This window comes from Magnolia sinica, chromosome 3 (genome assembly GCF_029962835.1).
Source record: "Magnolia sinica isolate HGM2019 chromosome 3, MsV1, whole genome shotgun sequence".
NCBI lineage: Eukaryota > Viridiplantae > Streptophyta > Magnoliopsida > Magnoliales > Magnoliaceae > Magnolia > Magnolia sinica.
Genome location: NC_080575.1, coordinates 43927847 through 43953643, shown reverse-complemented (window position 1 = coordinate 43953643; position 25797 = coordinate 43927847). Strand labels below are relative to the sequence as shown.

The 25797-nt window shown below is 38.4% G+C and overlaps 1 protein-coding gene across 9 annotated transcripts in view; it reads left to right on the top strand.

Annotated features, from left to right (window-relative positions):
• Positions 1–25797, top strand: part of LOC131239862 (ABC transporter B family member 26, chloroplastic) — a 177314-nt gene that overhangs the window by 75631 nt on the left and 75886 nt on the right. For all 9 annotated transcript variants that reach the window (XR_009168458.1, XR_009168457.1, XM_058237757.1 and 6 more), the window contains 2 exons: positions 3844–3946; positions 7779–7989. Coding sequence is in view for 7 of the 9 variants with exons in the window: in XM_058237757.1 (XP_058093740.1) it covers positions 3844–3946; positions 7779–7989 (314 nt within the window). In the remaining 2 variants the exon portion in view is untranslated. The remainder of the gene's footprint in view (positions 1–3843; positions 3947–7778; positions 7990–25797) is intronic.

Here is a 25797-nt window from a genome sequence, read left to right as displayed (position 1 = left end):
AAGTGGATGCAGATTATGCAGGAGATCTAAACAATAGGAGGTCTACTACAGGATATGTTTTCACGTTGGCAGGTGGAATGATATGTTGGAGATATATGTTATAATCTATGATAGTGTTGTCTACAACAGAGGCGGAATATATGGCTGCGACGGAGGCATCAAATGAGGCATTATGGTTGAAGGGTTTGATTGGAGAGCTCGGGTTGAAGCAGGAGATGATTCGGTTGCATTGAGATAGAGTATTATCCATCTAGCATTGAATCAAGTGTATCATGCGACAACCAAACACATCTACGTGAGGTTCCACAAGATATGGGAACTCATTGCTAAAGGAGAGATTCTGTTTTAGAGGATTCACAATGATGAAAATGCCGCTGACATGTTGACGAAGCCAGTGACCACAGACAAGTTCGAGCACTGTTTGGGTCTGACTGACAGAGTGCGGGTTTTCTTAGGAATATAGTAGGTTCTGTTGGCCAGAGTCAGTTCGACTGAAGATGTTTGTCGATCCGACCAATAGTGTAGTTTGATCGACGAACGTTGTTTCACTTACACGGTTTTGTGAAAGTTAGGGTATTTAAGTCCTGATTCGATTGTGGCTTGATGGAACGAATGCTTTCTCTCATAGGGCAAGGGTTTTGCAGGTTGAGAGGGTTTTCTACACTTGTAAGGGCTTGGGAAGGGATTTTTCTCAAGGGCTAGGGTTTGTCCTACAGTGTGCATTGCAAAGGGAGATCGGGTTGCTTCTATAATTGAAGATGGTGAGTGGTGTAACTCTAGGTTTCGATTATAGTGTAGATCTCTGTTGCTTTGTGCCATGGTTTTTTCCTGCAAGAGTTTTGCACGTAAAATCATCTATTTGTAATTGCTTGATTAGTTGTTTTTTTATTTCGATTGTTATATCTTTGTTGAACGTGCTTCTGCAAAGCGCAGGATTGATAGTGGTATTAGATCTGAATTTCTAATATCTAGCATTGTTTCGGGTTTGTTGTGGGCTCGGAATTACAACATAGACAATCTCAATCAATCAATTGAATTGTCCAAGTGTCTGGGTTGATAATTTCTCATATATATACATTGTTCGTAGTATCCCCAATATTATCCATATCCCCAGCTTAGCGATACCAATAACACTAGTAGTATTAGAAATTCCAGGTATCAGTGATATATCGCTAAGTTTCACCAATGTATTGATGTCACCAATGTATCGCCGATGTTTTTAACTGTGTAAATTCTAAGTGTCTCTTGTATTGCCAATGTATCAATATCATCAACATTTCACCAATTTTTTTATTGTGTAAAATCTAAATGTCGCATGTATCGCCAATTACTAGCGATATATCAATAGTATCGACAATGTATCAATATCACCACAAATCTGTTTATTAAAGGTAAATTTCCATTTCAAATTTTCTTTAATGGGTGCATGGTTGTATGATGAAATGCGTGTTCGTATGTGTGTATATGCATGCATGCATGGATGGATGGATGGATCATGGATGGTTGTATATGTGTATGCAAGGATGGATGGATGTGTGTGTGTGCGCGCGCGCGCACATACATGGATGGGTCATGCATGTGTGTTTTTATGTATGTATGTGGATGGATGGATCCTCTATTTCTACATGTTTCACCAATGTTTCCCTGAGTCAACGATACATGTATTTAGGCCCCATTAAAGGAAAGCTTATTATTTGATTCCTAAATATGAAAATATACATTTTTTTAAAAAAACATTATTTGATTCTTAAATATACAAATATGTGTGTTTTAGCCTCTTCTGAAATATTATTGAAAAATTCCACCATTTTCCCCATGTTTCTTGAGTCAGCATTAGATGCTTTTAGACCCCATTAAAGAGAAACTTATTATGTATGTCTCTTTTGCAATTATTTGATTCCTAAATATGCACATATATGTATTTTAGCGTCTCTTAAAGTTTCATTGAGAAATTCCATTGTTTCCTCGTGTTTCCCCAATGTTTTCCTCATTTACTGATACATTTTCGGGTATCAACAATAATATTGGCGATATTGATACATGTTTCCATATTATCCCCAACCAATGATTCATGTATTTATATTGATACTATGAACACTGTATATACATATACATAGATGTATAATATGTATACAATTTCAATTGATGAAACATGTGAATCCATTGGAAAATTAAAAGATGCATGCCCCAAGAATGGTTGTTGCTATCGCTCCAATAATGCATCATTGGTTTAACCAAATAACAAAAAAATAGATAGACACTCTTTGTCTTAGGTCAATGGATCTTCTTATTTGGATGATCGCCTATATGGACAATACACATTCCAGTTGACCAAGCTTAATTCTAATTATTTTATTCTGAAGCAAAGATATCCATGGGGGCCGGTTCTTCCTATTCGATATTCATTACTAAGAGGTATTGGATTCTCTTTCAGATGGGCCCCGAAAGGAGAAGGAAGGCTGGACTGCCAACAGATGTCTATTATCTAATTCACCCGACCCGATAATACCCATTTTGGGAACATCCAATGCCAAAGTCACTGAATGGGGAAGTTGCCAATCCCTAAAACGGACTGCGTAATGTATTCATGCATGTATGTTTGTTTACGTGCACATTTTTGTGGGTAAATATGTATAAGTTTTCACTCCAAGTGAGCTTCATGGTATGACCCACCTCTTTCCTTCTTGGATGTTTAATTGAAATGACACATCATAGGAAAATAAAAATATTATATGTGAAACTTGACATACAATGTTGTATGTGAACACGTCACACACGTGCATGCACGCACGATGTTGCCGTAAGTTACATTAGTTTCAGTTTGTGTGGGCCCCTGTGCATGTCATCCACTAAGACCATAAGATGTGCCCTCCCATGTTGGGCCTGGAGCCGAAGAGTTCGTTTTATTCATGATTCAGGTGGTCCACACCACATTGAACAACTGAGAGGGGGATGCACACCGTTGATTTTGTTTGGGTCCCACTGAGCTGTGTACATGAAATCCTATCCATTCCTGTGATGCATCCCTCTAGGATAAAAGGCACATGTCAAAAATCAGGCCATTCCAACACTTATGGGGGCCCCTAGCACACCTGAGTCATGGATTGAACTGATTTTTTGGCCCCTAGCCAAATAGAACCGGGTTTGTCTAATGGATGGATTGGATATTATGCTCGCATCACAATGTTTCCCACAGGTCGACACTACCATAGCTTTAGGTACTATCAACACTACACTATCAATCCCCATGTACGTGTATACAGATGTTTGTTTGTATTTGTCTCTTTTGATGTGTGTGCATATGTATACATACAAATGTTTTTATGCCTGTCTCTGTGCATTTGCACCTCTTCTTGTGTGCGCATGTGCATGCACGGTCTTCTGTGCATATGTTCGTGTGCCTTTCTGTGCTCGTGTGTGTACATGTGTGCCTCTTTGTATGTATGCGCACCCCTCTACATGTGTTCATGTGTGCCTTCGCACTGTGTGAGTCAGGGTATTTTATGTCATCTCATGTGCGTGCACTCACTGTATGTGTGTGCCTGTATGCGTCTCTGTGTGTTTGGTTGGACCTATTTTATGTCATCTGATCAGTGTGAATTTTGCACCATGGTGGCATGGCTGTCCAGTAGGTCATGGAATGGATGCTGTTTAGATCGACGATTATCTGACCCACATTATTTTAAAGCTTTGAGGATGTTGCGAACATTCCTATGAATATGGAGACATTAGCATTTCCCTAAACACACACTTTGCATATACGCACATAGATACATACACAAACATGCTTATATTATATGTGTGTGTGTAAACCTGTATGATTCATTCTGCTGCACTGGACAGATACATGCAATGGTTGAAGAAATTAGCTGATATAAGCTTGCGTCAAAGCATGGCTTATGGATTTTGGACCCTAAGCTTCAATACCCTTTATCATGCTACCCAGGTAACTCTCTAATTTTTAAAATTAAAAAAGTTAAGGCTTACATGGCTTCTAATAGTATTGTTTACTCTATAATTGATTTATTTGTTGGTCAGGCTAAAATTTGTGTAGAATTTTACAGTAAGCTTAAAAAAATCAACTTTGTTGTTTGGCATAAAATGAGTTTGGACTTGCATTTTCATACATGGTTGATTTTAGAAATATTCTTTATGTTGCATGGGGAAGAAATAACAGCTGTTTTGCTGATGTTCTACTTGAGATTTTCTTGAATTATCTTCTTTTTTTCTTTTTTTTTTTTCTTTTTTTTTTTTGAAGTGTTTAATTATCTATTATTACAGTTGAATTTCATAAATTCTTCTTCTGCTGTCAACTGTTGTAGTGGACTCCGGTCTGTGTTGCTGCATCAAGCATATGAGTTCATTCCTATGCTGTGGGGCATGGTAGATGAGCTTCATTTCCCGCATCATTCATTGGCTAATGATGCACAATAAAAGATTGGTTTGGAGATAAGACTGATGGACATACAAACCTTTTCTTCCCTTCTGTCTCTACACTCAGGAAAGGGACTGTATGGAACCAGGCGTATGTAGCTTAGATGCTTAATAACTAGCATTGGAGGTGGATCATACCATGAATATTTGTTTAGTTAATCTCTTGTGGCCACCTTCCAGGCATTGTTCTACGCATTGGCGATATTAGTGATAATATCGCCGATATTATTGGTTTTACTAGCTTGGTGATATCGCTAACACTGGTAGTATCAGAAATTTTAGGTATCAGCAATATATTGCTAAGCATTGCCAACGTATGGCTAATGTTTTTAACTGTGTAAATTCCAGATGTTGCTTGTATCCCCAACTTATCTGCGGTATTTCAACAATATCGTCCATTTATCAATATTGCCAAAAATCTGTTGATTAAAAAAAATCCATTTTAATTTTTTTTATGGGTGCATGGTTGTATGATATAATGCATGTTTGTATGTGTGTATATATTTGCATGCATGGATAGATGGATGGATTACAGATGGATGGATGCATGCATGCATGTGTGGATGGATGGTCGGGTGCTTGGATGTATGTATATATGCATGTATGTGTGTATGCATGCATGTATGGATGGATGGATCATGCATGTGTCTATGTTCGTATGTGTCATTGTATGTATGCATGCATGAATGGTTGGATGGATAGATGGATGGGCCATATATGTGTGTTTGTATGCATGTATGTGCATGGATGAATGGATGGTTGGATGGATCCACCATTTTCCCTATTATTCCATCAATGTTTCCCTGAGTCAACAATAAATGCTTTTAGGCCTCCATTAAAGGGAAACTTATTATTGATTCCTAAATATGCTAATATGCGTCTTTTTTGTTATTATTTGATTCTTAAATATGTAAATATTTGCATTTTAGCTTCTCATGAAATATCATTGAAAAATTCCACCATTTTCTTAAGGTGTCCTCGAGTCAATTAGTGTTACATGCTTTTAGGCCCCCACTAACGGGAATGTGTGTGTGTGTGTGTGTGTTTATTTTATTTTATTCCTAAATATGCAAATATGTGTATTTTAGCATCTCCTAAAGTTTAATTTATAAATTTTATCATTTCCCCCGTGTTTCCCCAATGTTTCTTTCAATCAGGATGCATTTCCAAGTATCAGCAATAATATTGGTGATATCAACACATGTTTCCATATCCCCAGCCAGCAATTCATGTAACAATATTGATACTACAGACACTGCTTCCAGGATCTAGTTTCTTACACAAGCTATGGACAATTAATTCAATCTGTAGTCTCAGTAAACTCCATAGGAAGGCTTTTTTCGTTTTCTAGTTAAAAGTATTAGTTGAGTCCCCTTCATTGTTTAAGACACTAGAATCACAAGCTTTATAGATCTCATGACATGCCAAGGCTTCGGCCTCATTTGAATATGATTTCCATATAAGCTACTTTCAGTAATGAGCTTGAAAGCTCTCTTAGGGTTTCCAAGCCAACCATCAATGTCAAAATTTGACTTGACAACACCTTTATCTGGAGGGATCCACCTTCTACTGTCCATGTTTCTCAGATGAGCTTGGAATAGCTGCATCAGTTAAGTGTGCCATAAGTCTCTCTGACATAGTTACAACTCTACCTACAGCCAATGATAAACACATACGTATTAACAACCAATCACCATCTGAATAAGGTTCCTTGTTTCAGTCCTCGACCTGATATTTGTTTAGTTTCGAATGAAGAATGATGAGTACCATGCCCCTCTTTTCTCCTATCTAAAATTTTTGGGTTTTGAAGTTGGCAAGGACCCATCCCTTCAATCAGAATAGGAGAACCTCTTTTTATTTCAATTTCACTTGAGAATTTGAAAAACACTTATCCTAGATCCTATTCAATATGAATCCTATTGGAACCCCAACAATCTTTATATTATCACTTGTGAGAAGGCTCCCTTGCCTTCCAAACCATAGTTACACACATACATATCGAAGTGACAAATGGTTACGGTTGTGGAAACCGGAGAAAGTCGGGAACCGTTGGTTACCTTTTGAATCAAAGTAGCGACCCCTTCCCTAATTTCTCTAGAGAACAGCTAAGAAAGAGTCCAAATCAGTCACAACTGTCAAAATACCATGCATATGATCTTTTTGTATAACCAAATGATGACTTTTGGGGCTATAGGATTTTCACAAGTTTGCTCTAAACCTTATGGTGAGTGTGTGTGTGGGGTGTGTGTGCATGTGAAAAAAAAAAAAAAAAGAAGTTCCCTCTAAACCTTACGGTTTGCATAAAGATTCTAAATCCCATTAACTTTATGCAGTCCTGTATGTGAACTGGACCATAACATATATGAAGTCTTGTAAGGATCTTTCATTGATAGATATTGACAATTTTTAGTTTACTAGGGAATCCAACTCCTCTGGATCTCTACTTCTACCAGCTGTTTGGATGTTTTATACAGTTGCATGATTATTTCAGGTATGGAGAGTTTTATACAAAACTTTAGTTCCAGCAATCAGTAAATATGACTTACTGACAACACGATCCGATGGGACTCATGCACCCAGATTTCATTTAATATCAAATCTGTCATACATGGGGCTCATCCTGACCCTCGATGCATAAGTGAAGATAAAATTGCCACACTGGGTGCCAACCTTCAGCATAATGATAACCTGTACAATCAGTAGCTAGCATTTCTAGCTGCATCGCCTTGATGTCATGTTAACACTATATCCCATTAATGGACTGAGAAAGGCACAATCATCATCACCATGATAATCTATTTTGGATAACAATCTGCTCAGGGTCATGGTCACTGCCAAGGTGCCAACTTATACCACAACCTAAAATGCTAAATGCTGCTAGAATATGCACAATATTTGACCTGCTACATGCTTGGGCATGTGAGATTCTCAACTCCAAAGTATCCCTCAAAACTCTTTTATCGAAGAGACGACATCTCAGGAACAAAATGGATACTTGGAGAAGTTGACCTGGATAATGGCATACCATGCATTGATGCATGCTCCTACACAATTGACCCCATTTCATGGTAACTGCCTTCAATTTACCTAAAAATTTCAACTACAATACCAATAACAAATGTCTCTCTTGACTCTTTTAAAAAAATGGCTCTTGGATGGACGTTAAACGTCGCAACAGTTTTTATCCTGAGTTCTTATTTAGATTCAAACCACTGGCTAAAATGTATACTTCATGCTTTACATGTTTTTTTTACATGATTTCTCCATTCATATTTTATAAAATAATGTTTTTTTTTTTTTCCATTGACCATGATGATGATGACTGCGGCAAATTAATTTCACAGGTTATTGCAGTGCTGGTAGGAGGAATATTTATTATGGGTGGTCATATAACAGTCGAGAAGCTTACAAAGTTCATATTGTACTCTGAATGGTTGATTTATTCGACATGGTTTGTGGGTGATAATTGGTCATCCTTAATGCAATCCATTGGAGCAAGTGAAAAGGTTTTTCAATTAATGGATCTCCTTCCTAGCAAACAATTCTTATTACAAGGCAAGCACTCTTTGAAATTTCTTGAATGGAAAGTTTTGGATAATCAATCTAGTTTCCTTTAAAAAAAAAAAATAATAATAATAAAATCTTGTTTTAATGGATGTGTTGGTCTGCAACATTGAACTTGTATTTGCCTTGATCATATTATGACTTAAATGTTTCAGCAAGGGATTATAATGTGGTTAGATTACGTCACAAGTATGTTCTTTATGGTATTCTCTGAAAACAATAGGTGGATGTTGTCTAACAATTTTCTTTTACAAGTAATGTCGTGTAGTACCAACACTAGTATATAGTTGTTGATTATCACTATTGATGCGTATGTTGATATAATGATTGCATGTATATTTTGTAACATTATCCTCACTTCCTACTCCAACTCTCTTCTGCTCTACGCCTCTCCCTTGTGGGCCTAAAAGGAGAAAACAACCTTTCTGGTTTTTGAGGTTTTTTTTTTTTCTCACAAGGAGACGGAATTCAGTTAGGTTGGAATTGTTACTGTCTATATAGGACAGCTTTGGCCATAATGACCAAAGTAACCATGGAAAGTGAGCATGATTCATATAACCCTACATACCCCTTTTGGTACTTCCACAGTTCCACCCAAGTATCCAAAACAAACATGAATCAATGGGCTTGTTTCTATTTTGTGTAGTCAGCTACTTGAGCACATACATGTGCACAACCCCCCTCAGTGTGTTTGACTTATGCTCAGCGGTATTGCTTGACAACTACCAGTCCATGACCTTACTTGACTTCCTTGCCAATGGGGTTTGCTTGTCACAGTCGGCTGGGGGTTGGTATTTGGGGGAGTGAGCCTCTATCATTGTCAATTTCCACAAGTGCAGATAAAAGAAGGTTGATATATAGTGGGCTTTTGATTGTAAAACTTCTGCTACTACCTTTTAAAATCTGCCCATGAGTTGCTGGATGAAGGCAAAGATGATGATGATGCTGATTCAAAATTGCTTTTGGCATTAGAAAATAGTCCCTCTACTGTAAGTATCTTCCAAATCCGGAAGAATCCTAGCTATCCAACTTAAGAAGAGTTCATTAGATGTTAACCATCACCTCTTAGTAGAGAAAAACATCATAAGAAACTGTTTTCCAAACACCTTGACTGTTTCCTATTTTCCCATTTCAGATAATGCACAATAGTTAGGCTAAAGGACAGTGTTGGGCATCACTTTGTTGGTATGTCAGTAGTGTTCGGAATAGATGTATCAGCGAGTTCCGTGCTCTTTTTTTTTTTTTTCTCCTGCAAGAAACTACTTGAGCATGACCTTTCATGGGTGCTTCGTTTTCAGCAGACATGTCTAGTACCACATGCTCTAGACATAGATTCTCTTTGTGTGTACCTTGTTGCACTGTTGCTAAGGTGCAGTGGGGGCTTCACCATATTGGCATGTGAACTTATGATGGGGTTCCCTGCTATTTGGTCCATCCAACTCTCAATCATGACCTTTAATATTTGCAGGTGATTTTCCTAAAAATTCCCCCATGTGACCCAACTTTGGTTGCTTGACCATTAGGATGTGCGTGTAATAATTGAGCTTAAGTAATGTGTGAGGATAGGTTGATTCTTAGTTGATTCAATGTGACCCTTTGCCATGGCTGGTTCTAATGGCCTGTGGCAAGCCAATCATATCATGATACTTATGACAATCCACCTTTTCAAAAGAAACCCAACTTGCTGGTAGAAAGGCTAAGATGATGATGAAAAAGAATTGACAATACACTTTTGGAAACGTGATGTAGGACGATGGAAACTACCCTAGGATGCAAGATGAGAGAGCAATTAACACATTAATTTCAACAATCAACATATAAAATCAAACATAACCACATAATAGATTCAAAAATTCAGACTTATAATATGAAGGTCCTAAGTTATCACATATGCGGTTCACGAAAATATAAAGTAATTTAAGAGTGGCCCATTTGGAAGTAGGGACTTCCAATGTAGCTTAGGTAGTGAAACAACCACTTGGATGGACAAAGATGCAATCAAAATTCTGATTCGGGGAAAGTTTCACAAAAATTCAGATTTTCAATAGGGTTTTGGATTCATGGATGAAGATTTAGGATTGGGGTTTTCTTAGGGATTTAAAGGATCTAGGGATTAGGGAGTTTTGGAGGAAAATCAAAGAGGGAAAACCCCAAATGGGGGCCCACACGTGGCTAGGTAAAGGAGAAGAAAGAGAGGGATGATTGGGTAGGGTTTTGATGGGTTTAGAAGGTTGTGATAGAAGGGAAAGGAGGAAGACAAGAGAAGAAGAATACCTTTTTGAAGAAGAGAGAGGAATGATGCACCTTGGGGAATCTACCACTAAACAAGCCTCTACCATTCCACAATTCAATTGGAAGGGAGGGTTTCTAAAAAGAATCCTAGAAAACAAAGAGGAAAATTCATTCACATAAGAGAGCTTCTCTCTTCTTCTTTTTTTGTCTCAAATCTCCACTAGGGTTGGACCTCCACCCCCCCTATGCTTTTTATAATGAAAAATTCGGAATAATTACAACTATACAACTCACTTAAGTGAAATGACCCATTATCCAAAATAAGAAAACTAAAACACTTATTATCAATCTCAATCATCAAATAAATCCTAAAAGTAACAAAAAATAAAAAAGGGAGCAAGATCATAGTCCAAGGGCCCAAATCTAAAAGATCTGGCGGCCCGAGGGCCTGATTGACAAGATCCAACTTTCGGATCGACACAAAATAAAAATCCTATGATTTAAATGGTCTCCTAAGCAACTCACATGTATCATCCCAAAGTGAGGTCTTCCTAATGCACGTCTAATGCATGTTGGGTCTTCAAAATGGCCCGGCGGGCCCCATTTGGAACCTATCTCCCATCCAAAAAGAAAGTTGCATTGATGTGGGTGGTTGTCTTCGTCTTTGGTACACCCAAGTAGGTCCTCTGATGTCCCCATCAGAACACTTTTCATGAAAACAATGATGATGGTTTGTACAAAATTTTCTTGTTTGATAGATCTAAGGCGTTGATCTTATGATACTCACACTGTTTCAAAGGTGCCGATCCCATGATAGAATGCAAATGGGTCCTGATCATCAAAACCATGCACCCAAAACACCTGGGTCTTTACCACTCAATTGGCATTACTAGCTGGTGAATTAAAGCACGTGATTCAATGGTTAAGATTACATGAGATCTTCAAGGTCTAATTTAAATATTGCACGATCCTTCTTACACCATCAAGGTATTCAAAGCAAGGTATTCAATAATGGTAGCGGTGATCATAACAGCCACCGTCAACACTGTTACGATACAACTGTTACAACCAATTAAAAAAAAAAAAAAAAAAAAAAAACTATTTCGACCCTGTAATGGGCCGTTAGAGGCCAATTTTTCGATAATGTCTATTACAGCCCCATAACGCGTAACAAGACCCACCATTACCGTTATGTAATGGTTGTTATGGTAGTTACAAAACCGTTTTTGGATACCATGATTTAAAGTGATCTCCATAGTGACCAATGATGTGATTCCATCCATTGTGAACTTAATATTGCTATGTGGAATGGGAAATCCTCCTTCCCTTGATCAAGAGGAATCATGCTACCATCAATTGTCTTTGCACACGATACACCAAGATAAGGATAGCCGTCCCAACCCATTCTGTCAAGGTAATTTCAGGCTATGTAGGTCCGGGTAATTAGTTCTCTTTGAGTATTATATCCAAACTCTATAGATTCGAAATATGTATTGAGATTTCTTGTGGGTGCATAGTTTCCATGTGAGAAAAATCCTCATCTAAATGACAAAGTAATCCCTTCATGCATAATCACACACATATTGCCATCAATCATTGAAAAAAAATAAAAAATCATATTTAATAGAACTAGTAGATGAGGGAATGAGGGGTTGAGAAGTAATTATTTGATCCTATGGTTGATTGTGATGGTTGATACTCAGGCACTTTGAAATTGTACACATGGCATGCATTAACTCAATTGAACTGTCCATCACGGGACCCAGTTTAGATTGACCATCTTCCAAAGTTCATATTGATTTATCATTCCTAACCTATAATTGATAATAAGTTTTGTTGAATTTAGATCATTGACGGTTTTCATTTTGAACATGCATTAAATGTATCTTTACCAACAAGCTATTTAAGAAATCAACTAAATGTACTTTTTAGCTTAAAGGCCATCTAAGTCAAGGCCCTTGATTTGTACCATCTAGTTTGAATTTGTGACTTGCCACATGTGCAATTTTTTAGTGCCTGTGTATAGCTAGTATACCATGCCCGAGTAAAGCAGGATGGCTTCCACCGCAAATTATCTAAATGCCTTTTCGTTTAAAATGCTCCCACATTCTTTAATAATTCATAATTTTAGCAATTGAAATTTCCCCTGGCTACTAATAGCATGGCCAATTTTGCCTTTGGCTTCACTGCTTATGTATCTTTGAGAAGTAAATAATGTATATATTGGATGCATGTCCAAAATCTCTAGTTGCCCTAAAGTCAGTCCACTATAAAATGAGCCCCATTTCTTCAACTTCTCGCTGGAAACTCTTTGTGATAGAGCCCTCGTGAAGAGCCTACATGTTTCTTAGTATATGAGATCTTCTTTGCTTCTATTTTCTGATATTGTATTTCTACTTAGTGTGCTTTGTCGCTTTGTGCTTTAAAGACTCCTTGTGTGTAGTTGCCACATTGGTGTTCTTCATCATCATAGCCTTGCCCCAATTATTTTGGGTTAGCTTATGGATCCTATTTCACTAATCAATACCATCTTATGCCCTATCTTTGGTAACTAAGCAAGCCTTGACATCCCTTGTCACCAAACTCACCACCTCAATTTCCTGTTAGGCCTTCCCTTCATCCTTTTTTAGGATCTTCAACCCTAATCATTGTCCCCCTCCCTGCTAAAGTTATCTCTGGTCTTTGTTACACATGACCAAACCATCTCAATATGCTCTCTATTATTTTTCTCTTATTAGATTTAGGACTACTATGCTACCTTGGAAGACCTCATTCTCAATTTTATCCTTCGTGGACATTTCATGAATCTCTTACATCCTCATCTTTGCAACCCTCGACATACTCCTATGCTGCCTTTTAACCATCTAGTACTGTCCCATATAGTAGAACCCATCGAATAAATGTCTATAAAAGCTTTAGTTTCATAGCCATGTGTGTTTAAGGAGTTCACCTTGTGCATACTCGTAGGAAGTACCATCCAGATTTGGGGCATCCCTTTTCTTGTACTTGATGCGGGATTCACGATTCAATGCTAGCATGCAACGTGCCGATTATGAAAGAGTTCATAAAGTAATTTAATTAACAAAAGATGCTAACCCACCATGTAATTAAGAGTAAATAATAGGAAATAAAATATGATTTATCATAAATCACATGCTCGCATGCTAAGAAATCACATAAATCAGTTAAAACTAGGCCCGATGGAAGGATAGAACTTCCAATTTAGCATAGGCGCGTTTCACGCTCAAGGGATCGACCTGTAGGTTATATGATTAGAGTTAGGAATGAGAAAATCTGAAATTTAGAAAATTAGGGTTCATGAGAATTGGGGATTTTGGAATTAAGGTTTCATAGAATTTTGGGAAAATATGAAATTAGGGCTAAATTGGGTGAATTGGTTAAGGGGATTGATGGATTTAGGTATTGGTAGAGGAGAATTAAGGTTTTGGATGAAGGGAAGTTAGGGATTTTGGATCAATTAAAGAAATTAGAGATTTAGGTTTTGGAATTTGGGGAAATTGAAGAATTAGAGAATCTAAGGTTAAGATTAGGGTTTATAGGTAGAGTTAGGGATGGGGAATCAAAGGGTTTTAATAGGGCAAGCAAGGGGAAATCAAGGGATTGAGGGGGTTCGTACGGTCAGCCTAGGGGCTCGCACACGTGGATGTACGGTCACACGTGTGGGTCATTGGATAGGGTTTTGGGGTCCTTAGTGGTTGATTTCGGTTGGAGTTGAAGTTGGATGATGAAAAATTGAAGAAAAAGATGATTTGGATAGTTTTGGATAGGAAGGGAAGAACAGAGTTGAAGTTTTTGGGAAAATACCACTTTTTGTATAGAAAGGAAGAGAGAGAAGATAGATGGAAGCCTCGCACCTCCGTTGAATGGGAAATGCAATCGCACCGCGCACAAGCTCCAAATCGCATGAAGAAGAGAAAACACAAAGCGTTTTTTTTGTTCTTCAAAATAATGGCATTAGGTCTCCTCTTACCCCCTTTCTCCTTTATAGTCTTAGAAAAGACCTTTTACAAAAAGGCGCTCTTCAATAAGATTCTCAACATAAAGATGTTTAATAAATTAAAAGTTGTTCCTAACTCCCTAATCTCAATGCAATATAAGATTTTGTGGCCCCTGGGGGTCCACGATTAAGATGTTCGATGATGATGATCCAACGGTCCAATCATCATTCCCACCCGATACAATGGTCCAATATGTCCATCAAGCTCTTATATGCAACCCACGTGCATCTTACCAATGTGGGGTCTTCAAAGATGCACGGACATGCACGTGGGGTCTTCAATGTGGATATGAATGTGAATTGGGCCCCACGTAATACTTATCTACCTATAAGGAGACTAGCTCAACCCTCCTCCAGTCTGGTGCTCAGATGTCCTCATTAATTCCCCTCGGTTGAGGAGATTTTGTCTTTGGTGAAACAAAATTATGGTGATGTTCAAGGAGATCCGGGGTCTCGTCATTGAAGCTCTGCCTCTGTGATCCACGTATTGTCTGACTTTGGTCTGCCCTTCGACTTGACAAGGTACTCCTGGTAACATCCATGTCGTGTGAAAACCGCTTCTTTGTGTACGATATCATCTATCTCTTTTCTTCTCGTAGGTATGGATGGTACGGGTGGTAAATGTTGAGAAAATGGGTCAAGTAATGGCCATGGGTTATGGGATAGATCATGGGCATCTTCATCAAAGTTCATGTGAGGGTTAGGGGAAGATCCATGAAACGGCATGAGATCTTCCACATTAAATGTGGAACTGATACCCATGCTAGGTGGAAGATCTATCAAGTAAGCATTCAGACCTAGTCTTTTCAAGATTTTATATGGTCCAACACTATGGGCTCGTAATTTTTTTATGGTTCTCTGTGGAAACCTTTTTGGGCATATTTTAATCGTGACTTCATCACCCACAACAAACTTTTTAAACCTATGGTGTGGGTCAGTAATCATTTTGTATGTTTCATTACTTATATTGATTTTTTTTTTAATCTCCACATGCAAGTCATGCATATGTCATGTAGATGCATGTGTAGACTCTGAAGGCCTATAGAACACTGACATGGGTAAACAATCTATTGGGGTCCTAGGGTCATCTACTTACCTTTCTAGATCCACTTCCTCCTCGGGACTCATTTGATCGTGACAAAGGTTTGGTAGAGTAGTGCAGGTGCATTTTCATACCAGGCTTGAGTGGGGTGGCCTATGGGATGTAAGGGCACACTCGGGGTGGGCGGCTCGTGTGAGATGGGCCCCACCCGTGTGAAGTGGGTGGCTCGTGTGAGGCGGTACCCATGTGATGTGGGGCCCACCATGGGGGGTCGACCAAGGTCCTAACCCATGGGATGTGGGGCCTGGGCTATGAAGATAAAAGGATTGATTCGCCATGCTCTAATAGCTCGAGCTTTTAGAGCAAGTAGTTAATTGTTCTGCATGAAAGTGGTATCAAAGCGGGAGGTCTCGTGTTTGAGACTCCTCACCGGGGCTGATTAATGCATGAGCATTTTCACATTGGGCTCGAGTGGGGCGGCCTGTGGGATGCAGGGGCACATTCGGGATAAGCCGCTCATGTGAGGTGGGTGGCTCGTGTGAGGCGGTACCCATGTGATCTAGGACTCACGAGGGGGGTTTGTCCGAGGTCCTAACCCATGGGATGTGGGGCCTGGGCTATGAGATAAAATGATTGATTTGTCATGCTCTAACAGTTTGAGCTTTTAGTGCATCATAGAGTCAATGCGTGAATGTCCCACACGGGTGTAAGGTCATCTGATATGATATCAACACTTGACTCCTCCAATACTGGACTCACCTCAGGTGGTAACTCTACACTACCCTCGGGTGTCACCTTAGGTGGCATGTCCATAATAACCTTAGGTGTGACCTCACTTGCCATGTGGGCATACAACGTCAAATCAGTTTGTCTCCCTTTCATACCCTTTGGCATTAATTATAGAAAGAGAATTAAGCTGGAGTTTCGTCGCATCTTTAGGACCACGTTTCTTGACGTTCTTCTTCTTTTCCGGGGTGCTTTCGGGCGGGAGAGGCTTCAAGACAATTCTTTTGCCTTAATACAGAAACGAACACGTATTGGAATGACTGAATAGTGTTGCGTCCCTATCATATAACCAAGGCCCACCCAAAATGATATGGCCTATGTTCATAGGCAAAACATCACACCACAACATGTCTATATATGAGTCAAATTGGATGGGAATGAGACCACTAAGAAACCGAAATCGAAGACGCATCAACCCATGGGACTCGATAGGGCTGAGGGTGAGGAACGACTGGCATACCTAAATAGCTCACGGTGCTGGCAAATACCACATTGATGCACATTGCAGTTTTTGCCACCACACTTGGCATAAGTGAGGAAAATTGAGTTCCTGCACCAATCATCACTTTCTACAATCTGGCTTAAGGCGCAGCTAACAATTGCAAGTAGCACAGTCTCAACTCCTTCAATTTGATCCTCGACTTGTGATTGGACATCTTCCCCAGTGTTGTGGTTCGCCTGAAGAGAGACTTCAAGCTAATTGACACGTGCATGCATTGGTCACGGTCAATTCAGTCACGATGGTCTTATTGTGTGCTTCAATAGCTGTTAGACGATTGTTGATTGCGTTAAGGGCCTCGACAATTTGTTTTAGATTCATAGTGGGATGTAGGCCAAAACCACGTCCAGAATGAGTGGGTATAGACAAGGTAACTCCTAGGGGAAAACCTAGATCCTAGGGTAATGTTATGACAGACAAAACCAACCTAGAGATCAAATTGGACACACTAGAGACACGAATCTGAAAATTCAGCAAGCTATTAACCTGAAATACTAGAAAATTCAGCAGAATGGCAATCTGAGATTACCAAGCTGAAAATTCAGCAAGAGTGTAATCTAAAATTTTCGAACTGAAAAATTAGCAATGGTATAAGTGGAAAACGCTAGCTGAAAATTCAGCAATGGGACACTCCAAACTAGAAACAAAAATCTGCAATATGATCCTATATTCTATATGCAATGTATGTTCTAATAACCTTAGATGTACTTCTACCCTAGATGTGACTCTAACCTAAGTGCAACACAAAAATCCTATGCTAAACCTATGTCTGATACCGAATTTGATGCAGGACACGTGATTCAATACTAGCATGCAACATGGAGATTATGAAAGAGTTCATGAAGTAATTCAATTAACAAAAGATGCTAATCCACCACATAATTAAGAGTACATAATTGGCAATAAAATCTGATTTAAACTAAATTACATGCCCGCATGCTAAGAAACCACATAAATCAATTAAAACTAAGCCCAATGGAAGGATAGTAGAACCTCCAATTTAGCATAGGCACTTCCACGCTCAAGGGACTGACCTGTAGGTTTTATGATTAGGGTGAGGAATGTGCAAATCTGAAATTAATAAAATTAGGGTTCATGGGAATTGAGGATTTTGGAATTAAGGTTTTTTAGAATTTGGGAAAAATATGAAATTAGGGCTAAATTGGGTGAATTGGTTAAAGGGATTGATGGATTTAGGTATTGGTAGAGGGAAATTAAGGTTTTGGATGGAGGGAAGTTATGGATTTGGGATAAATTAAGGAAATTAGAGATTTAGGGTTTGGGAATTTGGGGAAATTAGAGAATTAGAGAATCTAGGGTTAGGGTTTATAGGTAGAGTTAGGGATGGTGAATCAAATGGTTTTAGTAGGGGAAGCAAGGGGAAATCAATGGATTGAGGGGTTGTTCGTACGATCAGCCTATGGGCCTACACATGTGGTCGTACGGTCACACGTGTGGGTCATTGGATAGGGTTTTGGGGTCCTCATTGGTTGATTTCGGTTGGGGTTGAAGTTGGATGATAAAAAGTTGAAGAAAAAGATAATTTGGATGGTTTTGAATAGGAAGGGAAGAACAAAGATGAAGTTTTTGGGAAAATACCACTTTTTGTACAAAAAGGAAGGAGAAAGAAGATGATAGATGTAAGCCTCGCACTTCCGTTGAATGGCGAATGGAATCGGACAACATGCAAGCTCCAAATCACACGAAGAAGAGAAAACACAAAGCGTCTTTTTTTTTTTCTTCTTCTTCAAAATAATGGCATTAAGGCTCCTCACGCCCCATTTCTCTTTTATAGTCTCAGAAAAGACCTTTTATAAAAAGGCGCTCTCAGATAAGATTCTCAACATAAAGATGCTTTATAAATTAAAAGTTGTTCCTAACTCCCTTATCTCAACAAAAATATAAGATATATGGATACCAAAAATAACAAAGAATGTAAACAATCTAAACAACTAAACTATTTCGTGGCCCATGGGAGTCCATGATCAAGATGCCGGATGATGATGATCCAACTGTCCAATCATTGTGCCCACCTAATCCAATGGTCCAATGTTTCAATCAAGCTCCTATATGCAACCCATGTGCATTTAGCTAGTGTGGGGTCTTCAAAGATGCACGAACATGCACACGGGGTCTTCAATGTGGCTAGGAATGTGAATTGAGCCAAGTGGGCCCCATGTAATGCTCATCTAGCCATAAGGAGACTGGCTCAACCCTTCTTTGGTATGGTGCTCAGATGTCCTCATCAGTACTCCTCAATGTACCATTCCTGTAATGTATTGTATTGAACTTCATTCTTATCAGGTATTAATTAGGTCTTACCCTGTATTTTCTAAAGTTAGAATATCCTCCAGTGGTAGACTCTCGGGAGTTTCAACACCCGGTCAAGGGTTCGAGTATCCATAGGTGGTGAAATTCCACTATGGTGTGAGTGTGTGAGGGTGTGTGTGCGTGTGTAAGCAAAAGACAAAAAAAAGTTGTATCCTTCTTGACAAATCAATGGGAAAATAAGAATCTTCTTCATTCTAGCATCCTCTCTTGGTTTTTCCCGCCATTTCTATCATATTTACATTTACTACATGGTATCCAAGCGAGAGTTCAATCCTAAATCTACAAGTTTTAAACTGTTTGCTCTTGAAGACTATATGATCACCTACATCAAGTGGGTCCCACTTCTAGTGATTAAAGGTGAAGATCAAGGGCAGATTTGAATTGAGTGGAATTTATTGTTATTTATACACATTTTTGGACTTTTTTCGTGCTTTGAAGTTCAATTTTGCAATTTTCTTCTATTTCCAGAAAACTGTCCATGATTGATCTTGATCTGTCAGATCCCTTGGGGTTTTGACCTTCAACGCTACTACTTTGGTCTCTCTCTTTTTCTTTTTTTTTTGCATGGAATCCATCCATGATTGCTGATCTTTGAAAGGATTTGGTTTCTTTGGGTCTTGGTTCAACCGTTCATTTCCCACCAAGCAACCTTGGACTGTGTATTCGTCTTTTTCTGCTGCTTTTTATCTGTACATACTGTTTAGTTTGTTGTCTGGAATAGATCTGTCTACCTGGTTGTTCTTGAAGGTATGATCAAATCTAGATCTGATCTTTGGGTCCCTTTTTGAGTTTCATCATCCCTTTTTTTTTTTCTTCCTCTTATTCATGCTTGAACGCCTACATTGATTGGAATTTAGTTTTTTCCTGCACTCTATTACTGGTATTGATAGTGTTGCGTCTAGGTTTGTCTCGTCTACATTATTACAACTAGATCGTTTGTTCTTGTAATTTTTGTCATGATGACTACGTCTTCTTCTGATTTTACATCTGGGATATCTGAATGGGCGTCTGAGATGTATCATTCTGAAAATCCAACTCTACAAATTACGAATACCAAGCTGACCGTAAACAATTTTCCTGCAATGGTCACGGGCAGTGAAAGTGTGTATTGGAGGCAAGCAAAAACTTGGATATATTGATGGGACTTTAGTTAAAGCCAATGTTTTAAATATCGACAATATCGGCTGATATATCCCACGATAAGTCTTGTATTCCACCTGTGCGATACGAAACACACAAGTAGTGCCACATGTTCGATCCAGTGAGCATTTTCAATTTCCGATCCCTTTTTTTGAAATTATGTTAAATCAATATCAAATGGTTATAAATCCATTGGTTCATGTTTTGCATGAAAAATCATGGAGTTGGAGCTTTGATTTCGATATCCAATGGTTCTTCGTGTTCTCCATTTTATTTTTTTTCAAAATTTTCCTTCAACTAGCTATCAATTGAGACTAATTTTGAAATATTTAGGAGAATTTGGTGAAATGATTATCATATATTCTAATTTCGAAATTTAAGTGTAGGCAGTTTGATTTGGAAAATATTTGGGAAAATTAGTTTGATTTGGAAAATATTTGGGAAAATCAAAATTTCCCCAATTTCTCTCAAATTGCTTGCAATGTTACACTCCAAACATGAAATCAAGCATGTATGAGGGCTGGTCTACTGATTTGTCAAGTCCTTGTCAATTTTCTGAAAATAAAAATCATTTTAATTAAAAATGATTAAAATATCAATTTGAATATAGTTGCATTAGTTCAGGAGTGTTTGATGAAATGATCATCACATACGCTCTAAATGTTATGCATTCAATTTGCGTATAGTTGCATTAGTTCAGTTAGACAACGCATAACTTAGGACCCTACACAAAGGAAACCTATTATGTAGACTTCTTTTTTGAGATGTTATGATTTAGAAGTGTGTATCAGGATCTTTTTTAACAATCTCTGAAGTTTCAATGAAAAATTCAACCATTTTCCCAATGTTTCCCACGTTTCCCGAAAAGTGCGATAAATTACCCGAGACAGACAATATATCCTGTGCGATAACTGATACGTATCTGTATCCCAAGGACGCATATGTAACGCGATACAAATATTTCAAACACTGGTTGAAGCATCTAAGGAAGATCCTAAATATTAAGATTGGCAAGCCAATAGTTTACTTGTCTTGTCATGGCTGTTGAATTCTAAGTGAAGACATTGGCAGGTGGTTGTATTTGCGTTCCTCCACTAAAGAAGTCTGGTACACAGTATATGAATTATATTTGGATCAGAATAACATTGCCATACCAGGCACATCAAAAGATAGCTTCTCTTCGCCAGGGGAAGAAATCAGTCCCAAAACATTACACAACTTCAAAGTATTTGGTAAGAATTCAGACATTCTAAGGATGTCAAGTTCTTTTGTTTGAAAGATGCTGAAGCACAGGAAAAATAAAATAAAACAATAGAAACACGAAAGATAAAGAGTTATTAGCAGGATTGAATCATATTCTGGACTCATTCGTGCTCAAATCCCTGAGAATCAAACTCTATTCAGCCTTAACAACGTGTACACCCTTCTCCTCAGAGACAAGCGACTAACAAGCGTGTACACCCTTCTCCTCAGAGACAAGCGACTAACAAGTGTGTACACCCTTCTCCTCAGAGACAACTAACAAGCGTGTACACCCTTCTCCTCAGAGACAAGTGACTAACAAGCATGTACACCCTTCTCCTCAGAGACAAGTGACTAAGGAGAGTGATGGAAACACCAGTTTCTGCCATGGAAAAATAAGCACTTATCTCCGAAGGGCCCTTGTGTCAAGATAAGAATTTTAGCAATAACATTGGGGGGCTTGGTATTTGTCATGGTAAAGGGGAATGCTTTCATACCCGTGCCAAGCAGAGGAATCATTTTGTTGATACTTATTGGAAGCTTCATGGTAAGCCACCTTCAATGACTAAATGAAGGGCTCATTTTGCGTCTATCAAAACAAGGGAACCATCCATTTTCAATTTTACTAATGACTGCAATCCCTCTAATTATATTGGTCAAATCCCTCAGACTGAATATGATTCCATGCACCATAAGATGGCTAATCTCCAGGGTGATTTTGCATCAAAGTCCTCCAACCTTGTGCAGACATGTACCCAGTCTTCTACCCTCCATGCTACTTCTACTAGTAGTCCCTGGGTGATTGACTCAGGTGTCACCAATCACGTCTGTTACGCCCAAACTCTTTTCCTCCACCTAGTCTACACATGGATGAGGGAAATGTGCCATTCCTTATCTTCGCACCACCTTGCCCTCTATCCTTCTTATTCAAAAGCTTACTAAAAACTTGTTATCTTTTAGTTCCCTTACCAAAACCTTGAAATGTTCCATGACCTTTTTTCTGAATCGTAATTTTCAGTTCCTGCAAACAAAGAAAGTGATTGGTGGTGGACATGAAGAGCAAGGTTGATATCTCTTCAACTCTTATACCAGCTCTCAAGTTAGTGATTTTCTGAAGATGAATAAAGAACTCCATAGATGGCATTATCGCTTCATTCACCCTTTAATTCAAGTTCTAAATATGCCTTTACCCACTTCTGTTGGTTGTAGTCCATTGTCACGTAATACTAGTGAATTCTCGAAGCATCATAGGAGTACTTTTCCTAGTAGTGAGAATAAACGTCGCACTACCCTTTTTCATCTATTCATTCAGATGTATCGATGGCTTCTATCTTGGATTGTTCATAATTCCATTACTTTGATATTTTATTAATGATGCATCCCAGAATGTCTCACGTATTTCTCATGCAACATAAAAGTAAAACATTTCATCCTTTTCAGACTTTCCATAAATGGATACTTAATCAATTTCAACCTCCATCAAATGCATGTTTGTGGGATATGCTCACTCTAAAAAAGGATATAAATGTGTGGACCCAATAACCAAAAAGAGGTATGTAACTATGGACTTTTCTTGAAGAAATTCTCGCCATTGTTCACAATCCAGAAAAGATTGATAGTTTGGTTTTTCCTATTCCTTTCCATCTTAAAGATTCTTTCTTGTATCTCTCACCTCTGTTCCTATTCCCACAAGGGTTGGCATAGCTCTTAAACATCCATTGTGGGGACTAGCCATGGAAGAAGAAATGACAGCCTTGGAGAAAAATCAGATGTGGGAGATGACTGTATTGCCTGGATAAAATTATCCCATTGGCTGCAAATGGGTGCTTTCCATCAAACATCATCCTGATGGAGATATTGCTCGCCACAAAGCCAAGTGGGTTGCTAAAGGCTACACTCTGGCCTATGGAGTTTGACTATTTGCAGACTTTTGCTCTGGTTGTAAAGGTCTACTCTATTTGGGTCCTCATTTCCCTTGCTGAAAATGTAAATTGGTCCCTCTAACAACTCGATGTACCATATGCTTTTCTCCACGGTGATCTCCTCGAAGAAGTTTATATGCATCCTCCTCCGGGCTTTTCTCGAAATGGGGAGACTCACCTCGGTTGTCACTTAGAAAAAGCTATTTACTGGTTGAAATAAGTGCTGAGAGCCTGGTTTGAGAAATTCAGTATGTTCTTCCTAAATTTGTATTTCCTCAGTGTAATTTTGTTCATTCCATTTGTGTTAAACATCGTGGCGAAAAAACAACAGTTTTAATAGCCTACATAAATGATACTGTGATCATAGGGAATGACCAGCATGGCATGAAAGCCTTAAAAGATCATTTGCGTCAATGTCTTGACATCAAAGATCTTAGTCCATTGAAGTCTTTTCTTGGTATCAAACTTGCTCAGTTAAAAAAGGGAATAGTTCTTTCCCATCGTAATTATGCTCTTCATCTTCTTCAGGAGATGGATGATCTTGGTTGTTAACCTAGTAATACACGTATTGATCCCAACTGTAAGATCCAGTTGGATGATGGTGAACCTTTTCCTGATCCTTGAATGTTTCAAAAGATTGTTGGGAAATTGATTTACCTAATGATTAACCGTCTAGATGATGGACATGTTATTGGAGTTGCAAGCCTATTGATGCATGCCCCTCACTCAACCCACCTTAGAGGCAGTTAAATGTATCATTCCATACATCAAAGGACCACTAAGCATGCGATCTTTACTCAAACCAAGGACACTAGTGGATCACAATTTATTTTGATGCAGTTTGGGCAAAAAATCGAGACAATAGACAGTCTACTTCTAGATACTGTACTTTTGTCAGTGGGAATCTTATCACCTGAACGAGTAAAAATTAGGTGTCGTGGCTTAATCCAATGTAGAAGAATACCGAGCAAGGGCCCATTCTACAAGTGAGCTACTCTGGCTAAAGAATTTGCTAATAGAATTAGGATTCTCTATTTAGGATCGTATGGATATTGAGTGCGACGGCCAAGTCACATTACCATATCTCCACACACTTTGGCTTCCATGACTGAACTAAACACACAAAAATTGCTATAAAGGAAACGATCACTCCGTATGTCCTTTGTAAAGAGCAGTTAGTAGATGTGTTTACCAAATCTCTCCCCAAGGATCAACTCGCTTGTAGTGCAAGTAAGCTAGACATGATCGATGTCTACACACTAGCTTGAGGCGGAGTATTGGAGTTAACCTTGTGCATATTCTTGTGGAGTACAAGACAGATTTAGGGCATCTTTGTTCTGCACTCCTCAGTTTTATTTAATATATTTTATTTAGATTCATTCTTATTACGTATTAATTGGGCCTTACCTTGTTTTCTAATATTAGAATATCCTCTCTCTATAAGTTGTATCCTTCTTGAGATATGAATGAGAAAATAAGAATCTTCTTCATTCTAGCATCCTCTCTTCATTTTTTTCTCCATTTCCCTATGAGATTTACGTCTCATTACAATGTGGTGAGCTCACAAAACCCAAAGGCACCTCTCCACTTCATCCACTTAGTTCTAATTCCATTGTAAACAACCTCATGCATCTCTCCTTCTAACTAAAGCGCCGAGGTAACAAAACATATCACATCAAGGATTCTCTTGACTATCAATGTTAACTAAGACATTGACTCTACAAGTGTTCTTAATACTAAAATTGCATTGCAAATACTCCCTTATCTACTAATTTTTTAAGCCTCTAGACTCGATCATTCCACTTAGCATTCTCTTCCTCCCTAGTGTTGCTGATTAATACCAAAGCATGCATAAATAAACCTCTTCCTAGACATCATCATCATCATCACTATCATCTAAGCTCTATCCCAACTAATTGGGGTTGGCCACATGAATCCTATTTTGCCACTGTGCTCTATCAAGGTCCATATCCTTGAACCATAGGTCATTAAATCTTTTCTCACTACCTTACCGAACATCCTTTTAGGTATTCCCCTACCCTTTTAGAGCCTTCAACTCAAACCAATTCACTCCTAATCAGTGCAATCATAGTCTCCATTGTGTTGGAATCAAGGTGTCCCGTATCGGTATCGGTTGGCGTAACGGTGACCTCCAAAACCGATACGGATACGGGGGCGTAACGGCCCGTAACGGCGCAAATTTTTTTTTTTGCCAAAAAAATATGAAAAAATATGGATTAAATCCAGAATATTCTAAGCATTCCAAATATGCATTCATTTATAAATTGGAACATGTTTATGGTGGTGTAACGGTCCACTCTTTGGTGAGAAGTTGTATCGGACTGTCTGATGAATTTATGAACCAGATAACCTGAATTTGACTACAAAATTCATATATTTAATTTTCTAACTATCTACTATCAATGATAGATATATTAGAATGAATGTAATATGAAAATATCTTACATTTAGGTGTTTGCAATTATTTTTGAGGGCCAAAATTCATGCGTAAATAGAAAAAAATATATTAAAAAAATATAAAATGGCACCCCAAATATGTAAAATGCAAATTAACATGTTCTACTAT